This window comes from Pan paniscus, chromosome 12 (genome assembly GCF_029289425.2).
Source record: "Pan paniscus chromosome 12, NHGRI_mPanPan1-v2.0_pri, whole genome shotgun sequence".
Lineage (NCBI taxonomy): Eukaryota > Metazoa > Chordata > Mammalia > Primates > Hominidae > Pan > Pan paniscus.
In genome coordinates, this window is record NC_073261.2 from 100,160,178 (window position 1) to 100,188,023 (window position 27,846).

At 43.1% G+C, this 27,846-nt stretch overlaps 2 protein-coding genes across 2 annotated transcripts in view; one reads left to right on the forward strand and one right to left on the reverse strand.

Moving 5' to 3' along the window:
* The window catches only part of SELENOI (selenoprotein I), a 49,265-nt gene extending 39,660 nt beyond the window's left edge, over nucleotides 1-9,605 (reverse strand). Inside the window, exons 1-2 of the mRNA XM_003827060.6 lie at nucleotides 9,249-9,605; nucleotides 8,614-9,019 (exon numbers count right to left, since the gene is read on the reverse strand). Coding sequence (XP_003827108.2) covers nucleotides 8,614-8,670 — 57 coding nt within the window. The 5' untranslated portion in view covers nucleotides 8,671-9,019; nucleotides 9,249-9,605. The remainder of the gene's footprint in view (nucleotides 1-8,613; nucleotides 9,020-9,248) is intronic.
* ADGRF3 (adhesion G protein-coupled receptor F3) overlaps nucleotides 8,669-27,846 on the forward strand; it is a 41,360-nt gene continuing 22,182 nt past the window's right edge. Inside the window, exon 1 of the mRNA XM_024927632.5 lies at nucleotides 8,669-8,782. Coding sequence (XP_024783400.1) covers nucleotides 8,669-8,782 — 114 coding nt within the window. The remainder of the gene's footprint in view (nucleotides 8,783-27,846) is intronic.

The window sequence follows — 27,846 nt, forward strand, 5'->3', positions numbered from 1 at the left end:
CTAATTATTTAATCAAAAGCCTTTTATCTCAATTAGAGCTAATCATAAATGAAATGGTCTTTATACTCAACTAAATGCAAGACTAGTAAATTCAGGCCCACTTGCCCCTACTAATAATTTTAAACCAGGGAAAGAGTAAACAAAATCAGGTTTTTTCCACTACATTTTCCCCATCTGCATACATTAGATACACATCCAATTAAGCATGCCGTTGAAGGTCTTTATTCTAATGTTTATATATCTTACACAAAAACAGCCAGTACCGCCAGGCGCGGTGGCTCACATCTGTAATCCCACCACTATGGTAGGCCAAGGCGGGCGGATCATGAAGTCAGGAGATCCAGACCATCCTAGCTAACACGGTGAAACCCCGTCTCTACTAAAAACAAAAAACAAAAAATTAGCCGGGCGTGGTGGCGGCCGCCTGTAGTCCCAGCTAATCGGGAGGCTGAAGAAGGAGAATGGCGTGAACCCAGGAGGCGGAGCTTGCAGTGAGCCGAGATCGCACCACTGCACTCCAGCCTGGGCGACAGTGAGAGTCTCGAAAAAACAAAACAAAACAAAAAACCAAAAACAAACAGCCAGTACCTACAAGGCAGAGTTTATACTTCATTCTTAGTTTTGAGAGGCAGAATAGCAGGAAGAACATGGACTCCAGACTGATTGCCTGAGTTCAAATCTCAGCTCCACCACTTACGAGCTGTGGGACCCTGAGCAAGTTACTTAAATTTTCAGTGTCTCGGTGAAACAGGGAAAATAGTACCTCTTTCTCAGATGGCAGTTGTGAATATTAAGTGAGATAATACACATAAAGCACTTAAAGCAGTGCCTGGCACAGAGTATACAATATATAAATGTTTGCTATCATTATTATTGTTATTCAGTATTTATGATGATATTGCTTTCCCTCACTGAGCTCCCAAGGCTCGGCCTGGTCACTTACACACCCGCCACTTCCTTGTGCTTCTAACATACCAGGGTCTTTCCAGTGTCTGTGCCTTGGTTCCCACGGGTGTCTTTGAATGGCACACCTTTCCCCAAGTTTCCCTTATGCAGTAGGCAAACTCTTATTTAGCAAAGAATTTCTTAATATTTAAGCACTACAGCAGTTAGAGAAACAAGCCATCATCAGTGAACTGTTATTTCAGAAGGTAGTAAAAGATCCAATTCAAGATGTTTCCTCCAAATAGCACCTAAAAATATAGTAGCCATCTTCTTACCACTAAATCTCTCCCCTTCTGCAGTTTTCCACCCATCTTTCTTGTCTCTGCCAACTGCAGAAATAATTCTTTCTGCCAGACATATGTAAATCACTATCTAAGACAACTAGAATACATTTCAAGCCTTATTAATGTACTTACAGGGAAGAGAGGGCAGTTCCCCAAATCTAGTCAAGGTGACCAAGGTACAATTAAAGATAAGTTATGCTTCAATTAACTGTAATGGATCCAGGCAATGCCATAATTAACATATTGTATTGTAGTCAGCTTGTAGTCATAATAAATGAAAATCAAAATATCAAGAATTTCTCATGCTCTTTCTATTGAGGCTCTAAAAGGAAAAGTGTTCATATCTTTGAAATTTTTACAGAAATGTCCTCTAACAGAGGACAACTCATTCACAAATGAGATTTCTTTACAAGTTTTCTTTGTTTTAATTCCAAGTCCATAAGCCACACTTTCATGTGGTCCCATCCAAGAGAAGTGACCTGTGCAAAACACTATTGTATTTTTTTTTAAATTATATATATAAAACAGTATGCTGTTTCATAAAACCCTGCCTCAGTGACTACCACCTCTATCCACCCAGTCATCCTACCAGAACCTGAGTCATCCCAGACTCCTCCCCGTCTTTTATGTGGCCCTCTACACCACCTCCAGCTAGTCAGTCACCATGTTCTGCCAATCTTGTATCTTCAAATCAAGGATCACAGGGATCTGGCAGGTAAACTGAACAAAGCATTCCTGCATAAAGCATATGCACTGGTAGAGAAATGGCAAATTAGAGAGCAAATAAAAAGAGGGCAAGCACTATTCAGCATCAGCTGATTCTTGTCAAGAGGAAGTTCAGGGCCAGTATAGTCCAATATTCTGGGTTTTTTTCCAAGAGAATCCAGAAATCTGGATTTTTATGAGAAAGACACTAATTTTTTTTATTATTATTGAGATGAAGTCTCGCTCTGTCTCCCATGCTGGAGTGCAGTGGCACGATCTTGGCTCACTGCAACCTCCACCTCCCGGATTCAAGCGATTCTCCTGCCTCAGCCTCCCAAGTAGTTGGGATTACAGGCACACACCACCATGCCCAGCTAATTTTTGTATTTTTAGTAGAGACAGGGTTTCACCATGTTGGCCAGGGTGGTCTCGAACTCCTGACCTCGTGATCCACCTGCCTCGGCCTCCCAAAGTGAGATTACAGGCGTGAGCCACCGCGCCCGACTAGAGATAGTAATTTTTGAAAGAAAGCAAGTGTGGGCCAAATTAAACATAACTGTTGGCTAAATTCAGTGTGCAGGTCAACCTGTTTTGACATCTATCTTTAGAATCCCCACTCCTTCCTTTTTATCCCCACCCCTTAGTTCAGGCCTTCGACATTTCTTAACTTAGTTTTATGCAGAAGCATCCTAAAAGGCCTCCAGATCACCTCTACCTCTCTCCATCTTCTACACACTGCCAGAGTGAGCTTCCTAAAATTGAAATGTGATCCTGTCTGGATTTCAATTTTAAACAGTGGCTCCCCAAAACCTATAGCACTATAATGTGCCTAAGAACCACTTAAGATATTTGGCTTTTTTTTCTTCTCTGAGACAGGGTCTCACTCTGTCACCTAGACCAGAGTGCAGTGGCGTGATCTCAGCTCACTGCAGCCTTGACTTCCCAGGCTTCAGCAATCCTCCCACCTCAGCCTCCAGAGTAGCTGGGACACAGGTATGCGCCATAACACCCGGCTAATTTTTGTATTTTTGGTGAAACTGGGTTTCACCATATTGTCCCAGCTGGTCTCAAACTACTGGGCTCAAGCAATCCACTTGCCTTGGCCTCCCAAAGTGCTGGAATTACAGGCCTAAGGCACTGCACCTGGCCTGAGGTATTTGTTAAACATAGAAATAACTGCAATCTATCCAATCTGTATCTCCCAAAGAGAGCCAGGAATTTGCTAAAGACCCTCCCGAAGTGATTCTTGCCAATAGTCCTTGAACCACACAGTGATCTACAGGATCAAATCCAGAAGTCCTTTACATCAAATCATCCCCCTCTGACAGCACCCCACCTCACTCTCCAGTCTCATCTCCTGCCACTCCACCATTATGTCTAAAGACATTATCTAACTTCTTGTGGTTCCCAGAAAATACCCTGAGGCCTTCATCACTTTACACTCCATTGCTCTCTTGTTCCATAATGCCTTTCTCCCCTCTTAACCTGGTAGTACAGTCTGATTTATGACAGTTTCACTCGTAATTTTTCACCTTTACAATGGTGCAAAGGCAACATGCATTCGGTAGAAAGTGGTATGATATTCTCTCGAAATTCTGGGCAGCACAGCGAGCCACAGCTCCTAGTCAGTAATGCAATCACAAGGGTGAACAGGCCAGGTGTAGTGGCTCATGCCTGTAATCCCAGCACTCTGGGAGGCCAAGGCAGGCGGATCACCTGAGGTCCGGAGTTCAAGACCACCCTGGCCAACATGGCGAAACCCGTCTCTACTAAAAGTACAAAAATTAGCCGGGTGTGGTGGTGCGTGCCTGTAATCCTAGACACTCAGGAGGCTGAGGCATGAGAATTGCTTGAACCCAGGAGGTGGAGGTGGCAGTGAGCCGAGATTGTACCTCTGCACTCCAGCCTGGGCAACAAAACGAGACTCCGTCTCAAAAAAAAGCGAACAACCAATTCTCTACTGCACTGCCAGATGATTTTGCTCAAGTACAGGCGAATTAATCTAAGTGTTCTGAGCACATTTAAGGTAGGCTAGGCTAAGCTACGATGTTCAGTAGGTTAAGTGTATTAAATGTATTTTTGACTACAATAGGTCTATCAGGAACAGAAACCCATCATAAATGGAGCAGCATCTCTCTCTCTCCTTCTCTCTATACAATATAAATATATATATTCATCTTTCTAGACTGAGCTTTGCCTTCACCTCCATCCCCTGAAGGCTTTCTCAACTCTAGCTCCCACTCCCTGGAAGCTGCCTCCTCTCCTCTTCCATAGCAGCCAGCACTTGCCTAACTGGACTTATTAACTTTTTATAACTGTTCATTTACATGTTCACATGCCACCAAACTGAGTTATTTGAAGACAAGAATTTCAACTTAGCTTAATTCTGCAGCCCAAATGCTATGCCTGACACTGAGTAGACCCTCAATAAATGCTTGTTGAATAAACAAAATCAAACTGTATGATGGCCAGGCACGGTGGCTCCTGCCTATAATCCCAGCACTTTGTGAGGCCAAGGGAGGAAGATCACCTGAGGAATTCAAGGCTGCAGTAAGCTATGATCGCACCACTGCACTCCAGCCTGGGCGACAAAGCAAGACCCTGTCTCTAAAAAAAGATAAGAATAAAAATAATTTTTTATGAAATTTTCAGGAACTAGTAAGGTTAAAGGCCAGATTCTGGTTCTTTAGCATTACCATTAAGATGCAAACACAATCTCTCTTTACCACCTCTAATTGTAATACTAATAAATTCACAATTATCATGATTCCTATAGTCAGGCTGTTGTTGTTGAGAGCCAAGTTAATTAATTACCATAATATCAAAAACCAGTTCATCATGAAACTATATATATATTTATACACACACACTTTTTTTTTTTGAGTCAGGGTCTTTCTCTGTTGCTCAGGCTGCAAAACAGTGGCACAATCATAGCTCACTGCAGCTCAACTTCCAGACTCAACTGATCCTCCCACTTCAGCCTCCCAAGTAGCTAGGACCATAGGCACGTGCTACCGTGCCTGGCTAATTTTTTTTTTTTTTTTTTTTTTTGTGGAGATGAGGTCTCACTATGTTGCCCAACTTCTATCCTCAAGCCATCCTCTCACCTCAGCCTCCGGAAGTGTTGGGACTACAGGCAGGAGCCACTGTGCCCAGACAAATAACTTTCTTGAACCAACCAAACAAGATATTTCACAGAACATTTCATCCCTGAGGCAAAATGATACAATTTCAAAGTAGCTGCTACACTATCAATTAAAACTTTGCCTTCCCAAATGATGAGCAAACCAGGACAAAAAAAACTTGCAGTTTCACCCTTAGATAAGTGGGGGAAAATCCCTCAACTATAAAGACCTGTCCAAGGGCCGGGCACGGTGGTTCACGCCTGTAATCCCATTTGGGAGGCCGAGGTGGGTGGATAACCTGAGGTCAGGAGTTCGAGACCAGCCTGGCCAACATGTGAAACCCCATCTCAACGAAAAATACAAAAATTAGCCGGGCATGGTGGCAGGTGCCTGTAATCCCAGCTACTCGGGAGGCTGAGGCAGGAGAACTGCTTGAACCCGGGAGGCGGAGGCTGCAGTGAGCTGAGATCGCGCCACTGCACTCCAGCCTGGGCGACAAAAGCAAAACTCCATCTCAAAAAAAAAAAAAAAAAAAAGACAGGTGTGGTGGCTCATGCCTGTAATCTCAGCACTCTGGGAGGCCAGGGCGGATCAACTGAGGTTGGGAGTTCGAGACCAGCCTGACCAACATGGAGAAATGCACCTCTACTAAAAATACAAAGTTAGCCAGGTGAGGTGGTGCATGCCTGTAATCCCAGCTACTCGGGAGGCTGAGACAGGAGAATCGCTTGAATGCAGGAGGCGGAGGTTTCAGTGAGCTGAGATCGCGCCATTGCACTCCAGCCTGGGCAACAAGAGCAAACCTCCATCTCCAAAAAAAAAAAAAAAAAAAAAAAAAAAAACCTGTCCAACACAAAGGATAGGTAGAGGCAAAAATAAGCCTGAAATCCTTCAGTGTAATTCTCTGAAGTTACCTTAGTTAATAAGCAACAGAGAACAATGGCAATGGTAGTTAAACCTGATATCTTCACATTTAAAATACAAAAGCATCCTTTCAATATCCAGACATAGAGCTCCTTTTTTTTTTTTAACCATACTTCCAAAATGGTTTAGATTCTTTTACACTCTCATTCCTTCAATATTTGTTTAGCACTTACTCTGTTCATGGTACTGTGCTAGACCTCAGTCATGTTATTAAAGAAAAAAAAAAAAAATCAGCCATAGGGCCTGCCCTCTTAAAGCTCACGTCCTAAAAGACAAAGTAGACATTCAACTAATAGTCAACTAACTGTTTAATACAATTGTGTTAAGTAACACAATAGCGAATGCAAGTGTCAATACATAACACAGAATCCATCCCATGCTCTTCCATACCAAAAATCAATTGTCTTATAGTTTCCTGCTTCAGAAACCTAATTTCCACTCCCCGTGTGCACCCCTTTCAGCAGTTATTCTGTATATCTGCCAGGTTTCCAACTGTAGCTCTCAGATATACCTCTAGGGAAGATAAATTAAACTACTTCAAAAGTAATTTTTCCACCAACTGCTTTTGTAGTATCAGTTCTTCTTTACATCCCTCTTATAAAGCATCATATGAGGGAATACAAAATACCTTTTGAGTGTTTTCAATCTTTACCCATTTATGGGGAAAAAAGACTTTTTAAAATAAGCATTTATAAAGCGCTTACTATCTGAAGACAACATAAGGGGAACGCAACGATAAGAAAAAAAGATCTGTGAGATTTGTGTTCGAGCAAAACTGATCCCATGGATTTTTCCTTTGGATACCACTGGTTTCATAATTTTAATATAAATGCAGTATTGAGTAATTGCAATAGAAGAATATTTAGGTTATAAATGTGTGCTTTTTTTTCCCCAAGGAAGCCTCATTATAACTAAAATGATATCAACAAACTATTTTAGTGAACATTGGACGCTTGCTAAATCGACCTTTGTTTTCCAGGATGATAGGAAGTCATCTGCTGTCAGATACAGGAACTTATATAATAAAAAAGGGGGAAAGATCAGAACAGAAAATTACACGAAACTTCTAGTAAATTAAGACACTTATTTAGTTGAAAATATAAATCTAGGGAAGATTCTTTATAAGAAAAAGGAGATTTCCTATTACAAACACTGCTCCCATTGAAATAGCTATTTTATTGGCACTTAGAAAGTCAGACCCTAGTAAGGAAGAAAATGTTTTATATGTCAATATTTACCCTGCAGAACAGACAACAAAAGGGGGGTAGAGCTTAAGGCAAAACAGGAGGTATCTGGGTTAACAGCCTTCTAAAATGAAAGTTGAAAAGCACTGGCCCGAGTTACCAAGAAGGCTCTGGACCCTCTTTCTACTTAAAATGTTAAGACAAGTCATCACCTCGGTTCAGAATGGTATGGCACAATACGGCTTGAAAGCAGAGAAACATGCTATGTGACCTTCTAAGGACCCTTGCTTTTTTTTTTTTAACTCGAGTTAAACAAAATCCATTATGACTTTTTCAGTTATTCATTCATTCCACAAATGCTTACTGGGCGCCTAGTATGCACATAGCACTGTGCTTAAGCCATGATGGTCCACAAGAAAACTCTAATAGAGTTGGGCATTATATTCTAATGGCGAGACACGCTAAAGCAGCAATTCCATAAACGAACAGAGCGCACATTTAAGGGGGAAAGGGGCACGTAGGGAGGGCTTCTTTGAGGAAGCAATATTTAAGCTAAGATGTGAAGATGAACGGGTAACAACAGGGATGCAGGGTTAAAGCCCATATTTCAGGCTTGGTCGACTGGATGGTTAGAGTCATTCATTGGTAAAGGAACTGCGGATGGGAACCAGATTTGGAGGAAAGTTAACCACCCGCATTTATTTACTGCGGTCCTAGTATGTTGCCAGGCGCTTCACAAATTCCTCTAATCATTTTGCACAGCAGAAGCTATTACTTTCAGTTTCATACACAAAAGAGAGGCTGAGCGGGGTTAAAATGACGTGCCCAAGACGAAATAAAGAAATCTGACTTTTGTATCAGGTTTGTATGTGCTCGAAAGGCCGCGCTCTTTCCACTCCACAGCTCCTTCCTGTGCACCTCCCTTTCATCTGGTGGCCCTAGCGCCACAAGCTGCCGCTTAGGAAGTCCCTGCCGGGAGCAGAAGTGGAGACATCAGCAGGATGGCATCGGCAAGTCGCTCCCCTCCCGGGCCTCATCTGCCAAACGATCATCTCCTCCTCCGAAGTTGTATGCATGACAGGCGAGTGGAAACTTCACTAAAATGAAGGCGATTGACACAACAGAAGGAACTCCATCCTTTCGGGGGCTTACGAAAATAATAAGTTTAAAAAAAATAGGAAGGGAATTCCCTCGCTCCATGATCACTGAGCGCTCTCCTAAGGAAAAGGAAATCTCCCGGGGGGTGCCGACTCCGGGCGCCGGGCTTAGGATGCTCCCACGCTCCCCGACCCCCAATCCCCAGGACCCGCAGGACCCCCGGAGGAACGCCCGCCAGCCCGCCCGGAGCCACGCGGCACAAGGTGACACGGACCGCGCCGCGCCGGCCCCTCAGCCCCCTGGGCGAGGCCGGGAGCAGGGAGAGGGGCATCCGCCGGCCCGCAGTACCTTGTACTTATCAAAGCCAGCCAGCTGCTCCGGGCTCACGTATTCGTAGCCAGCCATGACGACCCGAAAACTGAGCGCCCACTCGGCAGCGACTCCCGGCTACAAGGCTGTGACACACAAGCACCACACCGGCTGGGCAAGGATGGCAAAGACTGGGCTGCCCGAGAAGGTAGGAGAGCCGCGCTCCGCCCACCGCGCACGCGTAGCCGCCTCGGCCCCTTCGGCCGCCTCTCAGTGCGCAAGCGCAGCCCACGCTTCTCCCCGCTCACCGAGGGGGGGTTGCTAGCCCGCTCGAGCGGCCCGTCCCCCGACACTGTTGTTGTCCAATCGGAGTGAATCAGGCAACACTAAGTCCCGCCTTCCAGCTCTCTTCGTCGCTTCATTTGCTAGCGTCAAAATTGGTGAGCTGAGGTAAGGCAAGAGAGGGGGTGAAAGGTCAATTTCCCAGCGGGCTTTGCTCCCGGTCCCGGGGGAAGGTGGGATTTCCGTGGTATCCACACTTGAGTGGCGATCTGGGGGATACCATTGTAGTCTTGGGGGTAGAGTGACTGCTTGCGAACCAGTTCAGCAGTGCCTCAGGTAAGAGGACTTAGTTCTCCCACTGCAGCGAAGTAAAAGAGGAAGGAGGTCTGTACCGCGAGCCGCTCCCAGCTCCTGGTGCGGTGCGCTGCGTGCCGTAGAAATTTAGTAAACGTGGTTAGATGTAGAGAAGGCCGAGCTGCTGCCGGGGCCACGGGAGTCTTTGTGCGGTCACCAGAGGGACTTGAAAGACAGGTGAAAGGACATTGGAGACAAGCCCCTCAGGTCTATGTTGCTTAGGAACCTTGGACCGCCTCATCGCACTCCGCTCTATCAAACCGTTCCAAATTAAGATTGCTGGTGTCTCCCGACCAGATAAAAGCAGTGATCTCTCAGTCTCAACGAGTCCTTAAATGCGTTTGCAAGAGGTGTTTTACATAACTGGAGCCCAGTTAATTGTAAAACAAACAAACAAACAAAAAACACTAGATCAATGGCTAGTGAGTATCTACTAATAAAATTGTATAATAGTTGCTGCTTTTTATTGAGCGCCTTCTGTGGGGAGAACTTCACATACATTATCAACCCCATAACAACACTGAAGTGAAAGGCATTATCCCCTTTTTCAGATTAGGCAGCCTGCCCAGAGTCACTTAGTTACGAAGCTCGGAAATGATCGACCCAACATGAAATGAGTTCTGTGTTAGGGGAAACCACTACTTCAGGGAGCCTTTCAGTCTCTCTGGGTCTCTGAAACAAGGGCGATTATTTTGAGATACTTTTATGTTCATTCGTTTAACAACTATTTATTGGGGACCCGAGATATGCCAAACACAGTATTATTACTACATGTCTAATCTCCCCTCCTAAAGCATGATTCTTAGAAAGTAATAGATAATCTTATACCTGGTATATGGTAGATAATAAGCTTCTCCCCGCCCCCTGAGACAGGGACTGACTCACCCAGGCTGGAATGCAGTGACGTGATCACGGCTCACTGCAGCCTCGACCTCCCCTGGCTCAGGTGATCTTGCCTCCGTCTCCCAAGTAGCTAGAACTACAGGCGCACACCACCACACCCGGCTAAATTTTTTGTATTTTTTGAAGAGTGGGCGCCCGCCAACCAATAAACTTCAGTGTCCTTTATCACACTTGCCCTCGAGGGCAGTATTTGCATCTTATACATCTTAATTTTCCCCATGTTCCATAACCCAGGGGGCTTGCAAATAATACATGATCAACGTATTTTATTGAATGAATGAGCAAAGATCTCTTTGATATGCTGTGAAGTACCAGTTTTGAGAAGAACGTTAGAAATGAGAGTCTCGGCCAGGCGCGGTGGCTCACGCTTGTAATCCCTACACTTCGGGAGCCTGAGGCGGAGGGATTACTTGCGATCAGGAGTTTGAGACCAGCCTGGACAATATGGTGAAACCTCGTCTCAACTAAAAATACAAAAACTAACCGGGCGTGGTGGCACGCGCCTGTAGTCCCAGCTACTCAGGTTATTGAGGCAGGAGAATCGCTTGACCGAGATTGTGTCACTGCGCTCCAGCCTGGGCGACAGAGCAAGACTCCGTCTCAAAAACAAAACCAAAAAAACCCTTCATACTTGTAAAACTTAGTTAATTGTGGAAAGCCATAAAATGTGACTTCAGTGCAAGCTAATAATAGTTTATAAACTGCACTTATTGTTTATCAGTTCAGATATAAGCAAACTCAAAATGACATGATTGATTCTTAAAATTGTTTTCTACCTCTGATATTTTCTTTAAAAGCACTTTTTAAAACAGTAACTTTTAATTTTGTGAAAGCAGTTACAATTTGCTGCTTCTCTGCATAAGGTTGTAAGAAATTTGAATCAATTATAAATTCATCTGATAATTTATAAGCTGAAGCATAACCCAGAAATTGGTTTATACTTTGACATGTTACTGGCTGTGTAATCCCAGACAACTTACTTCACTTAGCCCCAGTTCTCTTTTTCAAAAAGAGGGTATTTGGGCTGGGCGCGGTGGCTCACGCCTATAATCCCAGCACTTTGGGAGGCCGAGGCGGGCGGATCACGAGGTCAGGAGATCGAGACCATCCTGGCTAACACGGTGAAACCCCGTCTCTACTAAAAATATAAAAACAAAATTAGCCGGGCGTGGTGGCGGGCGCCTGTAGTCCCAGCTACTCGGAAGGCTGAGGCAGGAGAATGGTGTGAACCCGGGAGGCGGAGCTTGCAGTGAGCCGAGATCGCGCCACAGCACTCCAGTCTGGGTGACACAGCGAGGCTCCGTCTCAAAAAAATAAAAAAAAAAAGAGATCATTTGATCCTAAGATCTAATTCGATCCATTAGAACCTATTAGGTACTACGATCCTATTCATCTCTGAAATTCAATGAAACTGTATATCATATAACTTCTCTGAGATTAAGTCAGCTCATCTGGGAAATCTTGTCTTACCTACAATGATATGGCCCCAGTCTGTTCAATTAAACTCATACAAATTTAAGATATTAGTCATGCTCCATATAACCATGTTTCCGTCAATGAGGGACCACATGTGGTCCCTTAAGATTATAGTGGAGCTGAAAAATTTCTGTCACCTAGTGACATCCTAGCTGTCAAAATGTTGTAACACAAGGCATTACTCACGTTCGTGGTAATGCTAGTGTAAACAAACCTACCGCGCTGCCAGTCATCTAAAAGTATAGCACATATAATTATGTACACTACTGAATATTTGATAATAACTATCTTACTGGCTTTTGTATTTACTATCAGAACATATCCTGTCATTAAGTGATGCATGACTGTATTTTCGCAGAATTCTGTGAATCCTAAACCCGGCAGGCATGGTCACGTGGGAAGAGAAAAATGTCATGGAAACAAATTTGCCTTTGGAACTAAGTCACCTTTCTGTTTCCTCGTTCCCAAATTTTATTCCAGGAGGCATTTTTCCCTAAGGCAGCCCAGCTGCCCCGGACTGCTTTAGATTGGCCTTGTTATTCCCATCTGTGCTCTACACGCCACATTCCTGAGTGTGGTTTATTATTGCTTTGTTTCCCTTGTCTGCCTCTTCATCCATTGAAGTTTATTTCTTCTACATCTTGTACACTCAAGATCAGGCATTTTGCCTTCCAGAATAATAATCATAGAAAATATCAATTCGTGCTAGAAACAATATTTTTATTTTTATAATATAACCAAAATTAAGTGTTTTAAATTCCTGGAGTGCCTGTTTTATTTAGTCTGAATAAGAGTGTATCAGATAAATGGAGACAGCCAAAAAATATTGGAGGTTAATTAAGGACTAATATAGTTAATAACTCCAATATAAGTTACTGAAGCCATAAAAATGGGCAGGGTCTTCCAAAGAAGTTTGTAAAAAGGTATTGATTTAGTTCTCATTTTAAAATAAAAATGAATGCCTTATACACATAAACTCTGGTTCTCAAAGCAGTTTCACATGACTAACAATCCTGAGCCATGGGCCTGATGGCTGTTCCAATTGTATAGAGTGGAACAATAGAATAGTAATATATCTTACCAAAAGTCACCCAGGAAAGAGGAACACAGGTCATCAGACTTTTAGTTGAATAAGTTTCCACTACACTATGCTTCTACAAGTTGATGGTAAGATATTTAAAAAAAAAAAATCACAAGTCAGTTTTTTTTTGAGATGGAGTCTTACTCTGTCGCCTAGGCTGGAGTGCAGTGGCGCAATATCAGCTCACTGCAATCTCCGCCTCCCGGGTTCACGCCATTCTCCTGCCTCAGCCTCCCGAGTAGCTGGGACTACAGGCACCTGCCACCATGCCCGGCTAATTTTTTGTATTTTTAGTAGAGACGGGGTTTCACCGTGTTGGCCAGGATGGTCTCCATCTCCTGACCTCGTGATCTGCCCGCCTCAGTCTCCCAAAGCGCTGGGATTACAGGTATGAGCCACCGCGCCCAGCTCACAAGTCAGTTTTTAATCAAATTCCAGCATGCTGAAAGGCTGAGAAAGGAGGGTCCCTTGAGCCCAGGAATTCAAGACCAGCCTGGGCAACATAGGGAGACCCTGTCTCTACCAAAAAAAAAAAAAAGGAACTCCCCAGTTATTATAGTAAATCTTCTCAAATGGGGTTTTGTTTGCCTGTTTTTTGCTATATTTTACATTTTTCAATCATAATCCTCTTAGGTAAGAATGTAAAGGGAACTGTATGAGTGGGTCATCAGTCATATTTTTGTCACAGGAAAAGTCTACGCAATATAATGAGATTCAGCGTAAGCTAATACCTCCTACTTCCTATGTTGCTGGGGGAGGATGGTGTCTCTGCTATTTTGTGACTTATTCTCAACTAGCTTCTCAGTGGTGTTTGTTTGTTTCTCAAGATGGAGCCTCATTCTGTTGCCCAGGCTGGAGTGCAGTGGCGCGATCTTGGCTAACCGCAACCTCTGCCTCCTGGGTTCAAGCGATTCTCCTGCCTCAGACTCTGAGTAGCTGGGACTACAGGCGCCCGCCACCATGCCCGGCTAATTTTTGTATTTTTAGTAGAGATGGGGTTTCACTATGTTGGCCAGGCTGGTCTCAAACTCCTGACCTCAGGTAATCCACCCACCTTGGCCACACAAAGTGCTGGGATTACAGGCGTGAGCCACCTTGCCCGGTCTTCTCAGTGGTTTTATGGCCATTTCTGTGGTCTTAACGTACCAAACCAATAGTGTCAGTAGTCATTCGAAGTCTAGAGACAGTTTAAAGATTCAGAGGGACCCAGTGTGATATGAGGCAAGAGTAAAATCACAGGTCTAGTAATTTAGACCATCTACATATTTGCCATTCTTTTTTTTTGAAGGCGAGTGATTGTTTCTCTGTTATAACCATTACTCATGAGCATGTCTGTTAAATAAAAGAAGCATTATTTTAAAAACTGATTGCAGGCAAAGTTTTACACTGGGCAAAGTCTTATTTTCATCATTCTTGAAGTTCTGGTAGTGAACCAGCATCTGTATTCTATGAATGGAGGAAGAATTAATACCTCTCCCCCACACACATCCTCCTCCCCTTTATTACTCCACTAAAGCGGAAGCAGAACTGTAGGTAAAGAGAGAACAGATCATTCAGATGAGTAGCCGTAGGGGCATCACCTCTGCGATGCCTTTCTCTTTATTTTTGTTTGGCAATGTTAATCTCATCTAATGTCAGGTATGCAGATGCAACCAAATGTAACCACTGTTCTTTTTAAATTTCAGTTTGAACACACAGCTGTGCAAGGGCCTTCATTTTTGAATGAGGATTATTTTTACCTTCATGAAACTTTGAGATTATTGGATCAATGGTCATTCAGTTTTGGTGAAAGAGAAGGCCACTAGGAGAAAAAAAAAAATCCTAAGTGGAACAAGAGAGTAAAGAACATTGTTATAATTCATATAATTCATTTTTCCTGTAGGAATTCTGGAAATACTGGGGTTAAGGCAACAGTGGCCAACATAGAGCTCTACTACCTAAGACTTTCACTTTTTCCTTGACATGTATAACTAAGGCTATGTGGCCTGTTTGACCAGAACTCTAATGGAAGCTGGCTCTATTTTTTTTTAATCAGACACTGTTGTCTATAAGTCTAGAAAACAAGATATACAAATAGGAAACAATACGTAAAATTGCAATTGAACACAGGTCGGGATGCTCACTGCTTGCAGAGTCTAACAAGAGCGAAGTCTGGTAGAAAGAAAATTATTTGATTAACCAAAACTGGTAAAGGGAAAGTGGCCAGATTTCTATCCAAAGGAATCGTTTCAATTTTTGAAGGGAAAGCAGAGGTTTAAAAAGGGAAAACTTGTTAAGGAAGGCATGTGAGAATTGTGCTGAGTACAATGTGGGTCTTGTTCTGGTGGCTCTCTTGGGTCCTAATCCACCTGGAATGCGGGCTGATGTCATCTCAACAATGGCCAGGTTGTTAACTAGCTGCCTTGAATTGTCTCTGGAATTTTGCAGTTGGGTCTCCAGGCTTGGTCTGCCTGTCTCAAGATTAGCCCCTGGAACTTCTAAGAAGGCGTATAATTAGATACTAGCATGCAGTTAGATAAATGTGAAGGGAGTATATACCATGAGAAACAGAGGGACCAAGGAGTCTATATCAAGGCTAAGGGAAAAGGCTTCTGCAGTTTGCTTCAAAATTACATCTTAAAACCCAAGAGGAAAGAAAAAAATATACATTAAAATGCAGTTTTGGGGGTGTTTTGTTTTGTTTTGTTGGTTGGTTTGTTTGAGTCAGATTCTCACTCTGTCACCCAGGCTGGAGTGCAGTGGCACGATCTTAGCTCACTGCAACCTCTGCCTCCCGGGTTCAAGCGATTCTCAAGCCTCAGCCTCTCATGTAGCTGGGATTACAGATGCGCCACCACGCCCAGCTAATTTTTTGGTATTTTTAGTAGAGATGGAGTTTCACCATGTTGACCAAGCTGGTCTCGAACTCCTGACCTCAAGTGATCCACCCACCTCGGCCTCCCAAAGTGCTGGGATTACAGGCATGAGCCACCGTGCTCGGCCCTTAAAATGCATTTTGAAGTTAAGGGACCCAGTTACAAAAGTAACAACTTCATTTTCTTTCTTTTCTTTGCTTTGCTTTGCTTTGCTTTTTTTTTTTTTTTTTTTTTTTTTTTTTTGAGACGGAGTCTTACTCTGTTGCCCAGGCTGGAGTGCAGTGGCGCAATCTTGGCTCACTGCAACCTCTGCCTCCTGGGTTCAAGCAATTGTTCTGCTTCAGCCTGTGACTACAGGTGCACGCCACCAATTTTTGTATTTTTAGTAGAGACAGTATTTCACCATGTTGGCCAGGATGGTCTTGATCTCCTGACTTTGTGATCTGCCCGCCCCAGCCTCCCAAAGTGCTGGGATTACAGGCGTGAGCCACTGCACCCAGCCAACAACTTCATTTTCTTTTCATGTATCCTTATTGAACACTATGTACCAAATACAAATTCCATGATGGACATGGAGATACAAAGCTGAAAAAGACTGCCGGATACGGTGGCTCATGCTTATAATCCCAGCACTTTGGGAGGCCAAGGCAGGCAGTTCACCTGAGATCGGGAGTTTGAGACCAGCCTGGCCAACATGGAGAAACCCCATCTCTACTAAAAATACAAAATTAGCCGGGCGTGGTGGCACATGCCTGTAATTTAAGCTACTCGGGAGGCTGAGGCAGGAGAATCACTTAAACCTGGGAGGCAGAGGTTGCAGTGAGCCGAGATCGTGCCATTGCACTCCAGCCTGGGCAACAAGAGCGAAACTCCGTCTCAAAACAAAACAAAACAAAGTTGAATAAGACATGGTCCCCAAGCAGGGAGAAGTTATTATTGCACTCTGAAAATGACCAGCATCATCCAGTGCTCTGGCTCATCATTTTACTCTCTCTCTCTTCGTTTTTTTAGAGACAGGGTCTCACTCTGTTGCCCAGGTTGGCCTCAAACTCCTGGACTCAAGCAATCCTCCCACCTTGGCCTCCCAAGTAGCTGGGACTACAGGTGTGCATCACCATACCTGGCCATATTTCTATCTTTTTTTCATCCTCCCGTCTACCTCTCTTCTCTGTTTTTTAAATCCACTGTGAAGGTGTGGAATATTTTGTCTTAGAGAATTGACTTAAAGACAGGAAATAAAGGTTTAAAATCAAAAGAAAATTCTAAATACAGACTTTGAGATCACATAGGGATTTATTTATTTATCTATGTATTTATTTATTTTATTTTTGAGACCGAGTCTTGCTTTGTTGCCCAGGCTGGGAGGGCAGTGGCACGATCTCGGCTCACTGCAACCTCTGCTTCCTGGGTTCAAGTGATTCTCATGTCTCAGCCTCCCGAGTAGCTGGGATTACACGCATGTGCCACCATGCCTGGCCGATTTTTGTATTTTTAGTAGAGACAGGTTTTCGCCATGTTAGCCAAGCTGGTCTCAAACTCCTGGCCTCAAGCGATCCGCCTGCCTCGGCCTCCCAAAGTGCTGGGATTATAGGTGTGAGCCACCGCACCTGGCCTGATTTAATATTTTGATGAATAATCAAGAAAGTGGGGTATGGAAACAGCTCTTCACATTTACTCACGATACTTAGCCCTTCATGATGAAATGCCTTATGAATAGACACAGACTACAAGAAAATACATTTTTAAAATAAGCAGTTTTAAAAGTTATGTTTTGCCATGTAACAAATTACTCAAAATTCAGTAGCCTAAAATAAGAACCATTTTATTTGCTCATAATTCTGTGGGTCAGCAATTTGGAATGGGCTTAGCTGAGCAGTTTTGCTGGTCTTGCTAGATATGCTAATTAGCTTGACTGTGGTAATCATTTCACACTGTTCTCCATATCAAAACATCACATTGTACACCTAAAATAAATACAATTTTTATCTGTCAATCATATCTCAATGAAGCTGGGAGAACAATAAAGTGGAAGCTACAAGGCCTTTGTCGGCCTAGGTAAGATACCACACAATGTTGCTTCTGTTGCCTTCTGCCAGACAAAGCAAATCACAAGGCCAGTGCAGAGTCACGAAGGAGAAATAGATTCCACTACTTAATGGATGGAATGGCAAAGTCACACAGTGTGGGGCCTGCAGAAAAGCATAGGACAATCACTGCCCCTATCTTTGTAAACAATCTACCACTTCAGATTAGCTGCTTTCGCTAAAAATACAGTAAGTAGGCTTCATGAAAAGACTTGCAAACCACTGACTTACACCTAGATTGCTTTCAAATATTCAGAGAAAGAACGGCAAAAACTCTTGTCATTGGCTTTTTTTAGTCATCATAAACTATCTCTTACTTCCAAACCTCCCACTTGCTCTTCACTCATCTTCAGTCCATTTCCAACCCCATAGATGCCACTGAAATGGCTACTGCCAGGTTCCTCCTCTTTGATGCCGAGTCAAATGGACACTTTCAGACATAACTTATTGGGGTTTTCTTCCACTTATCCTGCCCACTGTTATTTCCTTGAAACGTCCTCCCTTCTCCCTTGATTGCTGTTTTTTTGTTTTTTGGTTGTTTTGGTTTTTTTTTTGATGGAGTCTCACTCTGTCACCAAGGTTGGAGTGTAGTGCCAAGATCTTGGCTCACTGCAACCTCCACCTCCTGGGCTCAAGAGATTCTCCTGCCTCAGCCTCCAGAGTAGCTGGGACTACAGGCACTTGCCACCACGCCCAGCTAATTTTTGTATTTTTAGTAGAGACAGGGTTTTGCCATGTTGGCCAGGCTGGTCTCGAACTCCTGACCTCAAGTGATTCACCCATCTCGGTCTCCCAAAGTGCTTGGATTACAGGCATGAGCCACTGCGCCTAGCCTCCCTTGATTGCTTTGAATTTAATTACTCTTGTCGTCATTCTCTCCAACCCTTCCTTCCAACAGACACACATACACGCGCACACACACATACACACATACAAACACACACACTCTCACACACACACACACACACACACACACACACTCTTGATCTCCCCAGAATGCAGGATTATTCATAAATCGCCAAACATTTCAGGTTGCATATACAAAGCTTCTGTTCCTTTGTTCGTGACTGGTTAACTCCCTCTCAATCTTCAAGATTCATCTTAAGTTTCATTTCTCCCAAGAAGCCTTTTTTGTCCCAGTTGGCAACCTACTTCCACCTCCCCACACTGTGTTCCCACAGCATCCTGTGCATACCTTTATGTTTATGTTAGGAAATTATCTATTCTTTTCTGTCTTACTGGACTCTAAGTGCCTTGAAGGTAAAGACCAAATCTGTATACCTCTGAGTCTGTAACATAATGCCTCATACCCAGCAAGACCTCAGTAAGCATTGAATTAAGTTGCACTGTGAAGGAATAAGGACATATATGGCACTGGCAGCAACAAGTGCTATTAACATAAAACTCTTCCTACTTATTAACCTAGTAATCCCACTTTGAAAGAATATACTTCCAGGAAATGATCTGCAAGAAAAAAATCTTGTTGCAAAGACCTATAAGGAGCCATATTTTGTAACTGCAGAGGGGAAAGCAGGCAATCAAATGCCCAATTATATAAGAACTTAAACTGTAAACTATAGTAAATTAATGTCGTAAGATACATCATTATTAGAAAGAGAAATAAGTGAATGTAAAACAATGGGAAAAAAAAACACAGTGTTGGCAAGGATGTGGAAAAATTGGAAGCCTCATGCAATGCTGTTGGAAATGTAAAATGGTACAGCTCCTGTGGAAAAATGCTTGATAGTTCCTCAAAAAGTTAAACATATAGTTACCTGACCCAGTCATTCTACTCCAAAAACTTGTACATGAATGTCCGTAGTAGCTATTCATAATAGCCAAAAAATGGAAAGAAGCCAAATGCCCAGCTGCTGAATGGATAAATAAAATGTGTGTGTCCATGCAACTGTTCAGCCACAAAAAGGAATGAAGTAATGATATATGCTACAGCACGAACTTGAAAACATTAAGCGAAGTGAAAGAAGCCAGACACAAATGGCCATATAGTGTATGGTTCCATTTATAGGAAATGTGCTTTGCTTTGCTCTATGGCAAATCCATAGAAACAGAAAGCAGATTAGGGGATGGGGCAGGGAAGGACTGGGAATAACTAATAAGTGTGAGATTTCTTTTAGGGATAATGAAAATGTTTTGGAATTAGGTAGTGATGAAGATTGCACAAAATTGTGAATATACTAAACACCATTGAAATGTACTCTTTAAAAGGGTGAATTTTATATCAATTTTTAAAAAGGGGAAATTGATTATTAATGTTATATTAAAAAGAAAAGCACATCGTGAGGGAGGAAAAAAGCAAAGCACAAAATAACATATGCATACTTGTTACAACTAAAAATGTATTTATTGATAACCAGGGAAAAAGACAGAGGATGTCATGAATTCGGTGTTTTTAATTTGTGGGCATTTTATCATTGTAGATAAAGTTGCTTAAAATTTAGTACTTTTACAGGCATATCTACCAGAACATTATTGCAAATTATGCAAAGCTAAAATGTAGACCTATAAAGTCCTACATGATAAGGTAACTATAGGTTCTATGGTTTTATAATATAAAGTAGGAGAGGACAAGTCATTGCGTTAATAGAATGCTTGTTAGGATAACCTGTGTTTTAATGGCGGGGAGATGATCAAAGGGACTCAGTGTGAACATCAACAAATTGCCCATATAAGGTTTATCTTCCTGGTTTTGGCATGAGAATAGGAATGCAAAATGCTAAAGGGGTGTTTTGAGAAGCAAGCCCTTGAGGTAGCCACCAGCTAGTTTTCTCTTGAAAGCAATCAGGAGAAAGTAATCAGGAGGATGTGAATTAACAGCTTTTCTAGAGGAATTTGAAATAAAGAATGAAGGCATTAAGAGGTACTCTAAAGTCTAAATTGCTACAAAGGGGTAAGGCTTGCAAATAAAAAAATAGCTCAAAAACCACAAGGAAAATTAGGATTAAAGCATTGTGGGTGGTTTTTTTAATTTACTTTTTTTTTTTTTTTTTGAGATGATAGCTTGCTGTCTTGCCTAAGCTGGTCTTGAACTCTTGGACTCAAGTGATCCTCCTGCCTTAGCCTCCCAAGTAGCTGGGACTATAGGTGTGTGCTGCTGAGCCTGGCTAACTACTAAAGGTGATTTTTAAAAATCCTATCCTTGTACAGGTACAGCCCTTTAAATTTTAATTGGGCACAGTGGCTCACGCACTTTAGGAGGCTGAGGCGAGCAGATCACTTGAGGTCAGGAGTTCGAGACCAGCCTGGCCAACATGGTGAAACCCCATCTCTACCAAAAATACAAAAAAAAAAAAAAACTAGCTGGGCGTGGTGGCGTGCGCCTGTAATCCCAGTACTCAGGAGGCTGAGACAGAATTGCTTGAACCTGGGAAGTGGAGGTTGCAGTGAGCCAAGATGGCACCACTGCACTCCAGCCTGGGCAACACAGCCAGACTCTGTCTTAAAAAAAAATAGTAAATAAAATACATTTTATGAAATCCTATTCTTGTACAGGTACAGCCCTTTAAATTTTATTTTATGCTAGAAGTAAAAACTTTTGTGTTAGAAAACCTAGGTATGTATTAGAATAAGTGATTGTCTGCTAAGAGAAGGCATCTGTGGCTGGGGATCCCCATAACCACTGGTTGCCACAACTGCTGCTCTGACACTGGGGTGCTCCTGTCCCTGGAGGAATCGCTCCCTGTGACATAATAAGAAATATATATTTGTTCTCTGCCCCTGTTTAGGAGTCTTCAAAATGTAAGGTCTTTTTGCGTGCTAATGAGATGACTGGTACCTAGGGGCTCCTGGATAACCTCAGGATGGTTGCCAGGGGAACCAACCACGTGATTAGAGGCTAGGAACTTTCCACCCTGCTCCCCACCCTCCTGGGAGGGGAGAGGAGCTGGAGATTGAGTTAATAATCAATCATGCCTGCATGAGGAAGCCTCCAAACAACTCCCTGGAGTACAGGAGTTCAGACAGCTTACAGGCTGGTGAACATGTGGAGATGCTGGGAGGATGGTGTGCCCAGAGCAGGCATGGAAGCTCCGCACCTCTTCCTGAGTACCTTGCCCTGTGCCTCCCTCCCGTCTGGCTGTTCCTGAGTTGTATCCTTTTATAACAAACCAGTAATCTACTAAGTAAACTGTTATTTCTGAGTTCCATGAGCTGTTCTAACCAATTACTGAAACTGAGGAGGGAGTCGTGGGTTTTATAGCTGGCCAATCAGAAGCACAGGTGACGTACTGGACTTGCAAATTGGTGTCTGAACTGGGTGGCAAGGGGCAGTCCTGTGAGACTGAGCCCTTAACCTGTAAGATCTCACACTCCGACTAGACAGCATCAGTATTGAATTAAATTGTAGGACACCCAGCGGTGTCCACCAAGTAATGGAGGATTGCTTGGTGTGGGAAAACCCCACACATTTGGTCACCAGAAGTTCTGTGTGAGTATAGAAAACAAGCGTTTATCCCAGAACACAAGTTTTCTTCTGAAAGGTGCCTCTGAGAAGCCTGAGGAAGAGCTGAAAGAGGTTGACAACAGGAGCTAGATGAGACCCTGTTGGAGAGACTGTGGGGTCTAACAGACATGTTCCTGGAGAGGGTTTGGTCCCTGGCCAGAGCCACTTTTAACCTCTCCGTCTTCATAGGTCAAAAAATGTACAGGTTTTCCAACACAGCCTTGCAGGTTGGGCCCACTTCCTTTATGACCCTGGTTCTTCCTGTTGCCTTTGAGCCTGAAAGGTCACAAATGGAGCCAAGGCAGCAGCTGCAGTCGCGGCAGATACTTCTAGGGCCTAAGCCTGCTGTCAGGAGGAATGGAAAGATCTAGATTGTCACTGCTCTGTTTGAGCTGTCTTGGTGGGAAATCTGAAATTCAGTATTTTTTGAAGTGCTAATTATGTGAATTATTTTTATTTTTGTTTTAAACTTCAACACATTGATCTATCTAAACTTGGTGGGGAGAAGTCTCCCTCCTTCATCTTACAGAAAGACTCCCAACTTCAGCAGTGCCCTCCATCTGTCAAAACGCCTTATGGCTGTGGTGTAAAGCAGCCACTGTCTCTTTCTAGTGCATTGGAGAGGAAGAGGGAGGGCCTGCAAAAGCTTCAACCACAGGATGGGGACTGCGGAGGACAGATCAGGAGCTCATTTCCTTAGTGCACTTTGGCCATTAGATGTGTATGTGTGTTTAAAAAAAAAAAAAAAGTCCATGCTCATTTTTTGTCTTAAAATATCTAAAATGTTTCCAACTGAAAAAAAAAAAAAGACACTCAACATTGTTTTGAGATTGATGCATATAGACCCAGTTCATTCATTTCTGTTTCTGTATGGTAGCAGATTGCATACCTATCTACAGTTTGTTTATCCATTCCACTACTGATGAATGTCAGGTTATTTCCACTTCTGGAGCCATTCTTTAATACATTTATTTAATTTTGGTTTTTTTTGAGTTGGAGTCTCACTCTGTCTCCCAGGCTGGAGTGCAGTGGCACAGTCTCGGCTCACTGCAACCTCCGCCTCGTGGGTTCAAGCGATTCTCCTGCCTCAGCTTCCTGAGTAGCTGGAATTACAGGGACGTGCCACCATGCCCAGCTAATTTTTGCATTTTTAGTAGAGACAGGGTTTCACCATGTTGGCCAGGCTGGTCTCGAACTCCTGACCTCAGGTGATCCACCTATCTCGGCCTCCCAAAGTGCTGGGATTACAGGCATGAGCTACTGTGTTCAGCCTAAATTTTTTTTTTTTAATTCACAGGTTCTCAAGAAAAAAAAAATCAGAGAATGATATTCAGGTTAAAAAAATCTTTGTATATTTCTTTTGTGTGTGTGAGAGCAATATGAATAGTTCTGGTTATTTGATCTTTAAAAATAAGAACAAGAAACATAACACTTTTTTATTTTTGAGATGGAGTTTCGCTCTTGTTGCCCAGGCTGGAGTGCAATGGCCCGATCTCAGCTCACTACAACCTCCGCCTCCTGGGCTCAAGCAATTCTCCTGCCTCAGCCTCCCGAGTAGCTGGGATTACAGGCATGCCCCACCACACCCGGCTAATTTTGAATTTTTAGTAGAGACGGGGTTTCTCCATGTTGGTCAGGCTGGTCTCAAACTCCTGACCTCAGGTGACCCACCCTCCTCGGCCTCCTCGGCCTCCCAAAATGCTGGGATTACAGGCGTAAGCCACTGCACCCAGCCTAGAAACATAACACTTTTTAAGTAAACAACTGATAGGCAAAGCATATACTTTGGTTCATTTCATGATTAGAAAGGGAGCCATAAGTACTTTTGGTTTCTAAATGACAAATGTCTCAATCGTTTTAATTTTTTTGACAAGCCTGCATTGCTTTGATAATCTAAAATCAAAGTTTGTTTTTGTAGTTTATCGGATTGCTTTTATATTTTTAACCTAGGTATTCTACTTCGCTCAAAAAGAGTGGTTTTCTTTTTCTTTTTCTTTTTTTGTTTTTTGAGACAAGGTCTCACTCTCTTGCCCAGGCTGGAGTGCAGTGGTGTGGTCACAGCTCACTGCAGCCTCGACCTCCTGGGCCCAAGTGATCCTCCTGCCTCAGCCTCCCAAGCAGCTGGGACTACAGGCATGCACCGCCATACTAGGCTAATTTTTTTTATTCTTTGTAGAGATGTGGTTTTTCCATGTTGCCCAGGCTGGCCTCAAACTCTTAGACTCAAGTGATCCACCCACCTTGGCCTCCCAAAGTGCTTTGATGACAGTCATAAGCCACCGCGCCAGCCAAGTGTGGTGTCTTAATTCATTTGACTGAAAACTCCTATTTGGTGGGATTTATTCTTTTTTTTCTTTTCTTTTTTCTTTTTGCGGCAGCGGGGGACAGAGTCTCACTCTGTCGCCCAGGCTGGAGCGCAGTGGCACAATCTCGGCTCACTGCAACTTTCACCTTCCAGGTTCAAGCGATTCCCCTGCCTCAGCCTCCCAAGTAGCTGGGACTAAAGGCGCATGCCACCATGCCTGGCTAATTTTTTGTATTTTAGTAGAGATAGGGTTTCATGGTGTTGCCCATGCTGGTCACGAACTCCTGAGCTCAGGCAATCTGCCTGCCTCGGCCTCCCAAAGTGCTGGGATTACAGACTTGAGCCATCATGCCCGGCTGGTGGGATTTATTCTTTAGTTCTGAGATAAAGGTCCAAACTAATCCTACCCCAGATTTAAGAGGAGAGGTTGGTACCTAATCTCATTTTTATGTGGCCTAAGTATTGTGTGATCAATTCTCTTATGTTCAGCAATTGTGACCCATCAAATGGCCTACACCTATATCATAATACCAACTGGACTCAAGGAGCCCATCCTGCTTTCTAATCAAAGGATATTTATAAGGGATTAACTTGAGTGTTCTAAGAAAAACTTGATACTGGAAAGAATCTTGCTCATAATAAAACATGCTTTCCAAAGAGCACTGTGAATGGTTCTGGAGTAGAGGCAATAAGTCGAGGAAGTATTTCACTGGTTACAAGTACTAGGGAGGTGGAAGATTTAGGGAAAACCTGGAAGGAAATATTTTCCTAGGAGAGGAGGGAGTGTTGATGAATACCTGTGGTTCCTTAGGCATTCAAGTTTGAGTTAACTTTCAGTTTATCTTGTCGGAGAAACAAACAAGCAAACAATACAGTTATAATACAAAATTTAAAACTTTCTTAACCTTTGAGATTTGAGGGTTAGCCATGGAGGCTAGTGTCTATAATCCCCGCACTTTGGGAGGCTGAGGTGGGAGGATTGCTTGAGGCCAGGAGTTCAAGACCAGCCTGGGTAACATAGTGAGACCCTGTCTCTGCAAAAATAGAAAAAAAAAAATTAACATAAAGTTTGGTTATAACTTTGTATATATATTTTTTGAGACAGACTCTCACTCTGTTGTCCAGGCTGGAGACCAGTGGCATGATCACAGCTCACTGTAGCCTTGACCTCCTGGGCTCTGGTGATCCTCCCACCTCAGCCTCCCAAGTAGCTGGGACTACAGGCACACACCACCATGTCCAGCTAATTTTTCTATTTTTTGTAGAGACGGGGTTTCACCATGTTGCCCAGGCTGGTCTCAAACTTCTGAGCTTATGGGACCTACCCACCTTGGCCTCCCAAAGTGCTGGAATTACAGGTGTGAGCCACCATGCCTGGCCTAATTTTGTATTCATCACTTTTTGTTTTGTGCTATTTCTTTTCAAGTAGTTGCTCTCTAGTTTGTTGGCTTCCCATCCTGCTTTCCAGTATGGACAGCCCTTCATGATCTAATTCCACCTCCATTTTTATTCACACCTCTGGCAGCAATGATCCCAAACTGCAGTACTGTAGTTCTCTGACAGCACAAGAATCTGCATCATTCCTGTGTACTTTTTAACTGTGTTTCCCAGTGTCTAAAATGTCTGTTCCCTCACAAGGCAAACTCGTTTACCCAACTACTGAACAGATTTCTATTTTAACACATTCCAGTGTAGAAGTCTGGGGAATAAAAGAAGTTAAAGTGTTCTAAACTCCTTGAGATGTCAAAGACGCATGTTATCATCTCTAAAGAAACTTTCTAAATAAGTGGTAAAAATATGTGTAACTAAAAGCTAATGGGGGAGGAGTTCAAATGAGATAATTATCAAAAGAAATTAACTCAAAACAGGGAAATAAGGGAGAAAAAAAGGAGCAGAAAAAGTGGACTAAATAGAAAACACATAGACAACAGGTTTAAACTTATCAGTAATTATAATTGACTATAAATAGCATAAATGATTTAATAAAGGTAAGGGTAGTCTAACTGATTTAAAAAAAACTAAACCAAAATATGTGCTATTTATAACAGATATCTAAAGGTTTTTTGTTTGTTTCTTTTGTTTTGTTTTTGCCTTTTGTTTTTTGTATTTTAAAGATTGGTCTCACTCTGCACCCAGGCAGCAGTACAGCGGCACAATCATAGCTCACCGCAGCCTCAAACTCTTGGGCTCAAGTGACTCTCCCACCTCCGCCTCCCAAGTAGCTGGGATTATGGGTACACACCACTGTGCTCAGCTCAGAATACACATACTTTTTTGTCTGTTTGTTTTTGAGATGAAGTTTTGCTCTTTCACCCAGGCTGGAGTGAAGTGGTGCAATCTCGGCTCACTGTAACCTCTGCCTCTGGGTTCAAGCCATTCTCCTGACTCAGCCTCCTGAGTAGCTGGGATTACAGGTGCATGCCACCCCGCCCAGCTAATTTTTGTGTTTTTAGTAGAGACAGGGTTTCGCCATGTTAGTCAGGCTGGTCTTGAACTCCTGACCTCAGGTGATCCACCCGCCTCGGCCTCCTAAAGTGATTACAGGTGTGAGCCACTGTGCCTGGCCACACATACTTTTTTATTACATACAGAACACTTACAAAAGCTGACCATATGCTGGCCCATAAAACGGACCTCAAAAATATTAAAGATTGATAATCATAAAGGTGATCTTCTCTGACAAGAATGCAATCAAGCTAAAGGCAGTAACAAAAATATAACCAGAAAATTTCTTTTGTTTAGAAATTAAGACATAACACTTCTAAGTAGCCGACAAAGAAGAAATCAAAAGGGAAATCAGAAAATATTTTGAATGAAATGATAATAAAAATACATATCAAAATTGTGAGACGCAGGGGCCCAGTTCTAGAAAAGATGGAGTAAGCATCCTCCACCCTGTCTCTCCCACTGAGTGAAGATGCACAGAACTGATATTTGAGGACTCTAGAAAGTAAATAGTAGCAGGTGGATTGGGGAAGAAGTCCAGAATTCAAAATACTACCAAACTGGTGGTGAGCTTCACATTTTTTCTTCTGGTATGCACTGGCCTGAACTCAAGGCAACCTCAAATCCAGAAATGGGCAATTGCACAGACAGACAGAACTACAGAAGAAACCCCCTAGGTCTGGCTCAAGGAGAGGGAAGGAAGACCCTAACACTCAGAGAGAGTGGAGGAAATTCTACCTTGTTTTTCTTTTTTCTCTGTTCTTTCACACCCAGCCTCTAAGCAATCCCATGGCAGCAGTGGCGGTGAGGATCCGCAGGAGCCGAGAACTCTGAGGGAGGGGAACTTCCTCTGATCAGAATTTATGGTGCCAAGAGGGCAAGGCAAACCTCCATTGCTTTTTGTCTCTGCTACAAGGCCCCACCTGTGAACAGTCACAGTAAGTGCATGGTAAAGCAGGGAAATAAAGCCCTGGATTTCTGGCCAGAGAACCAAAGAGAGGAGTCCCAGGGAATCAGAAAGTACTAGA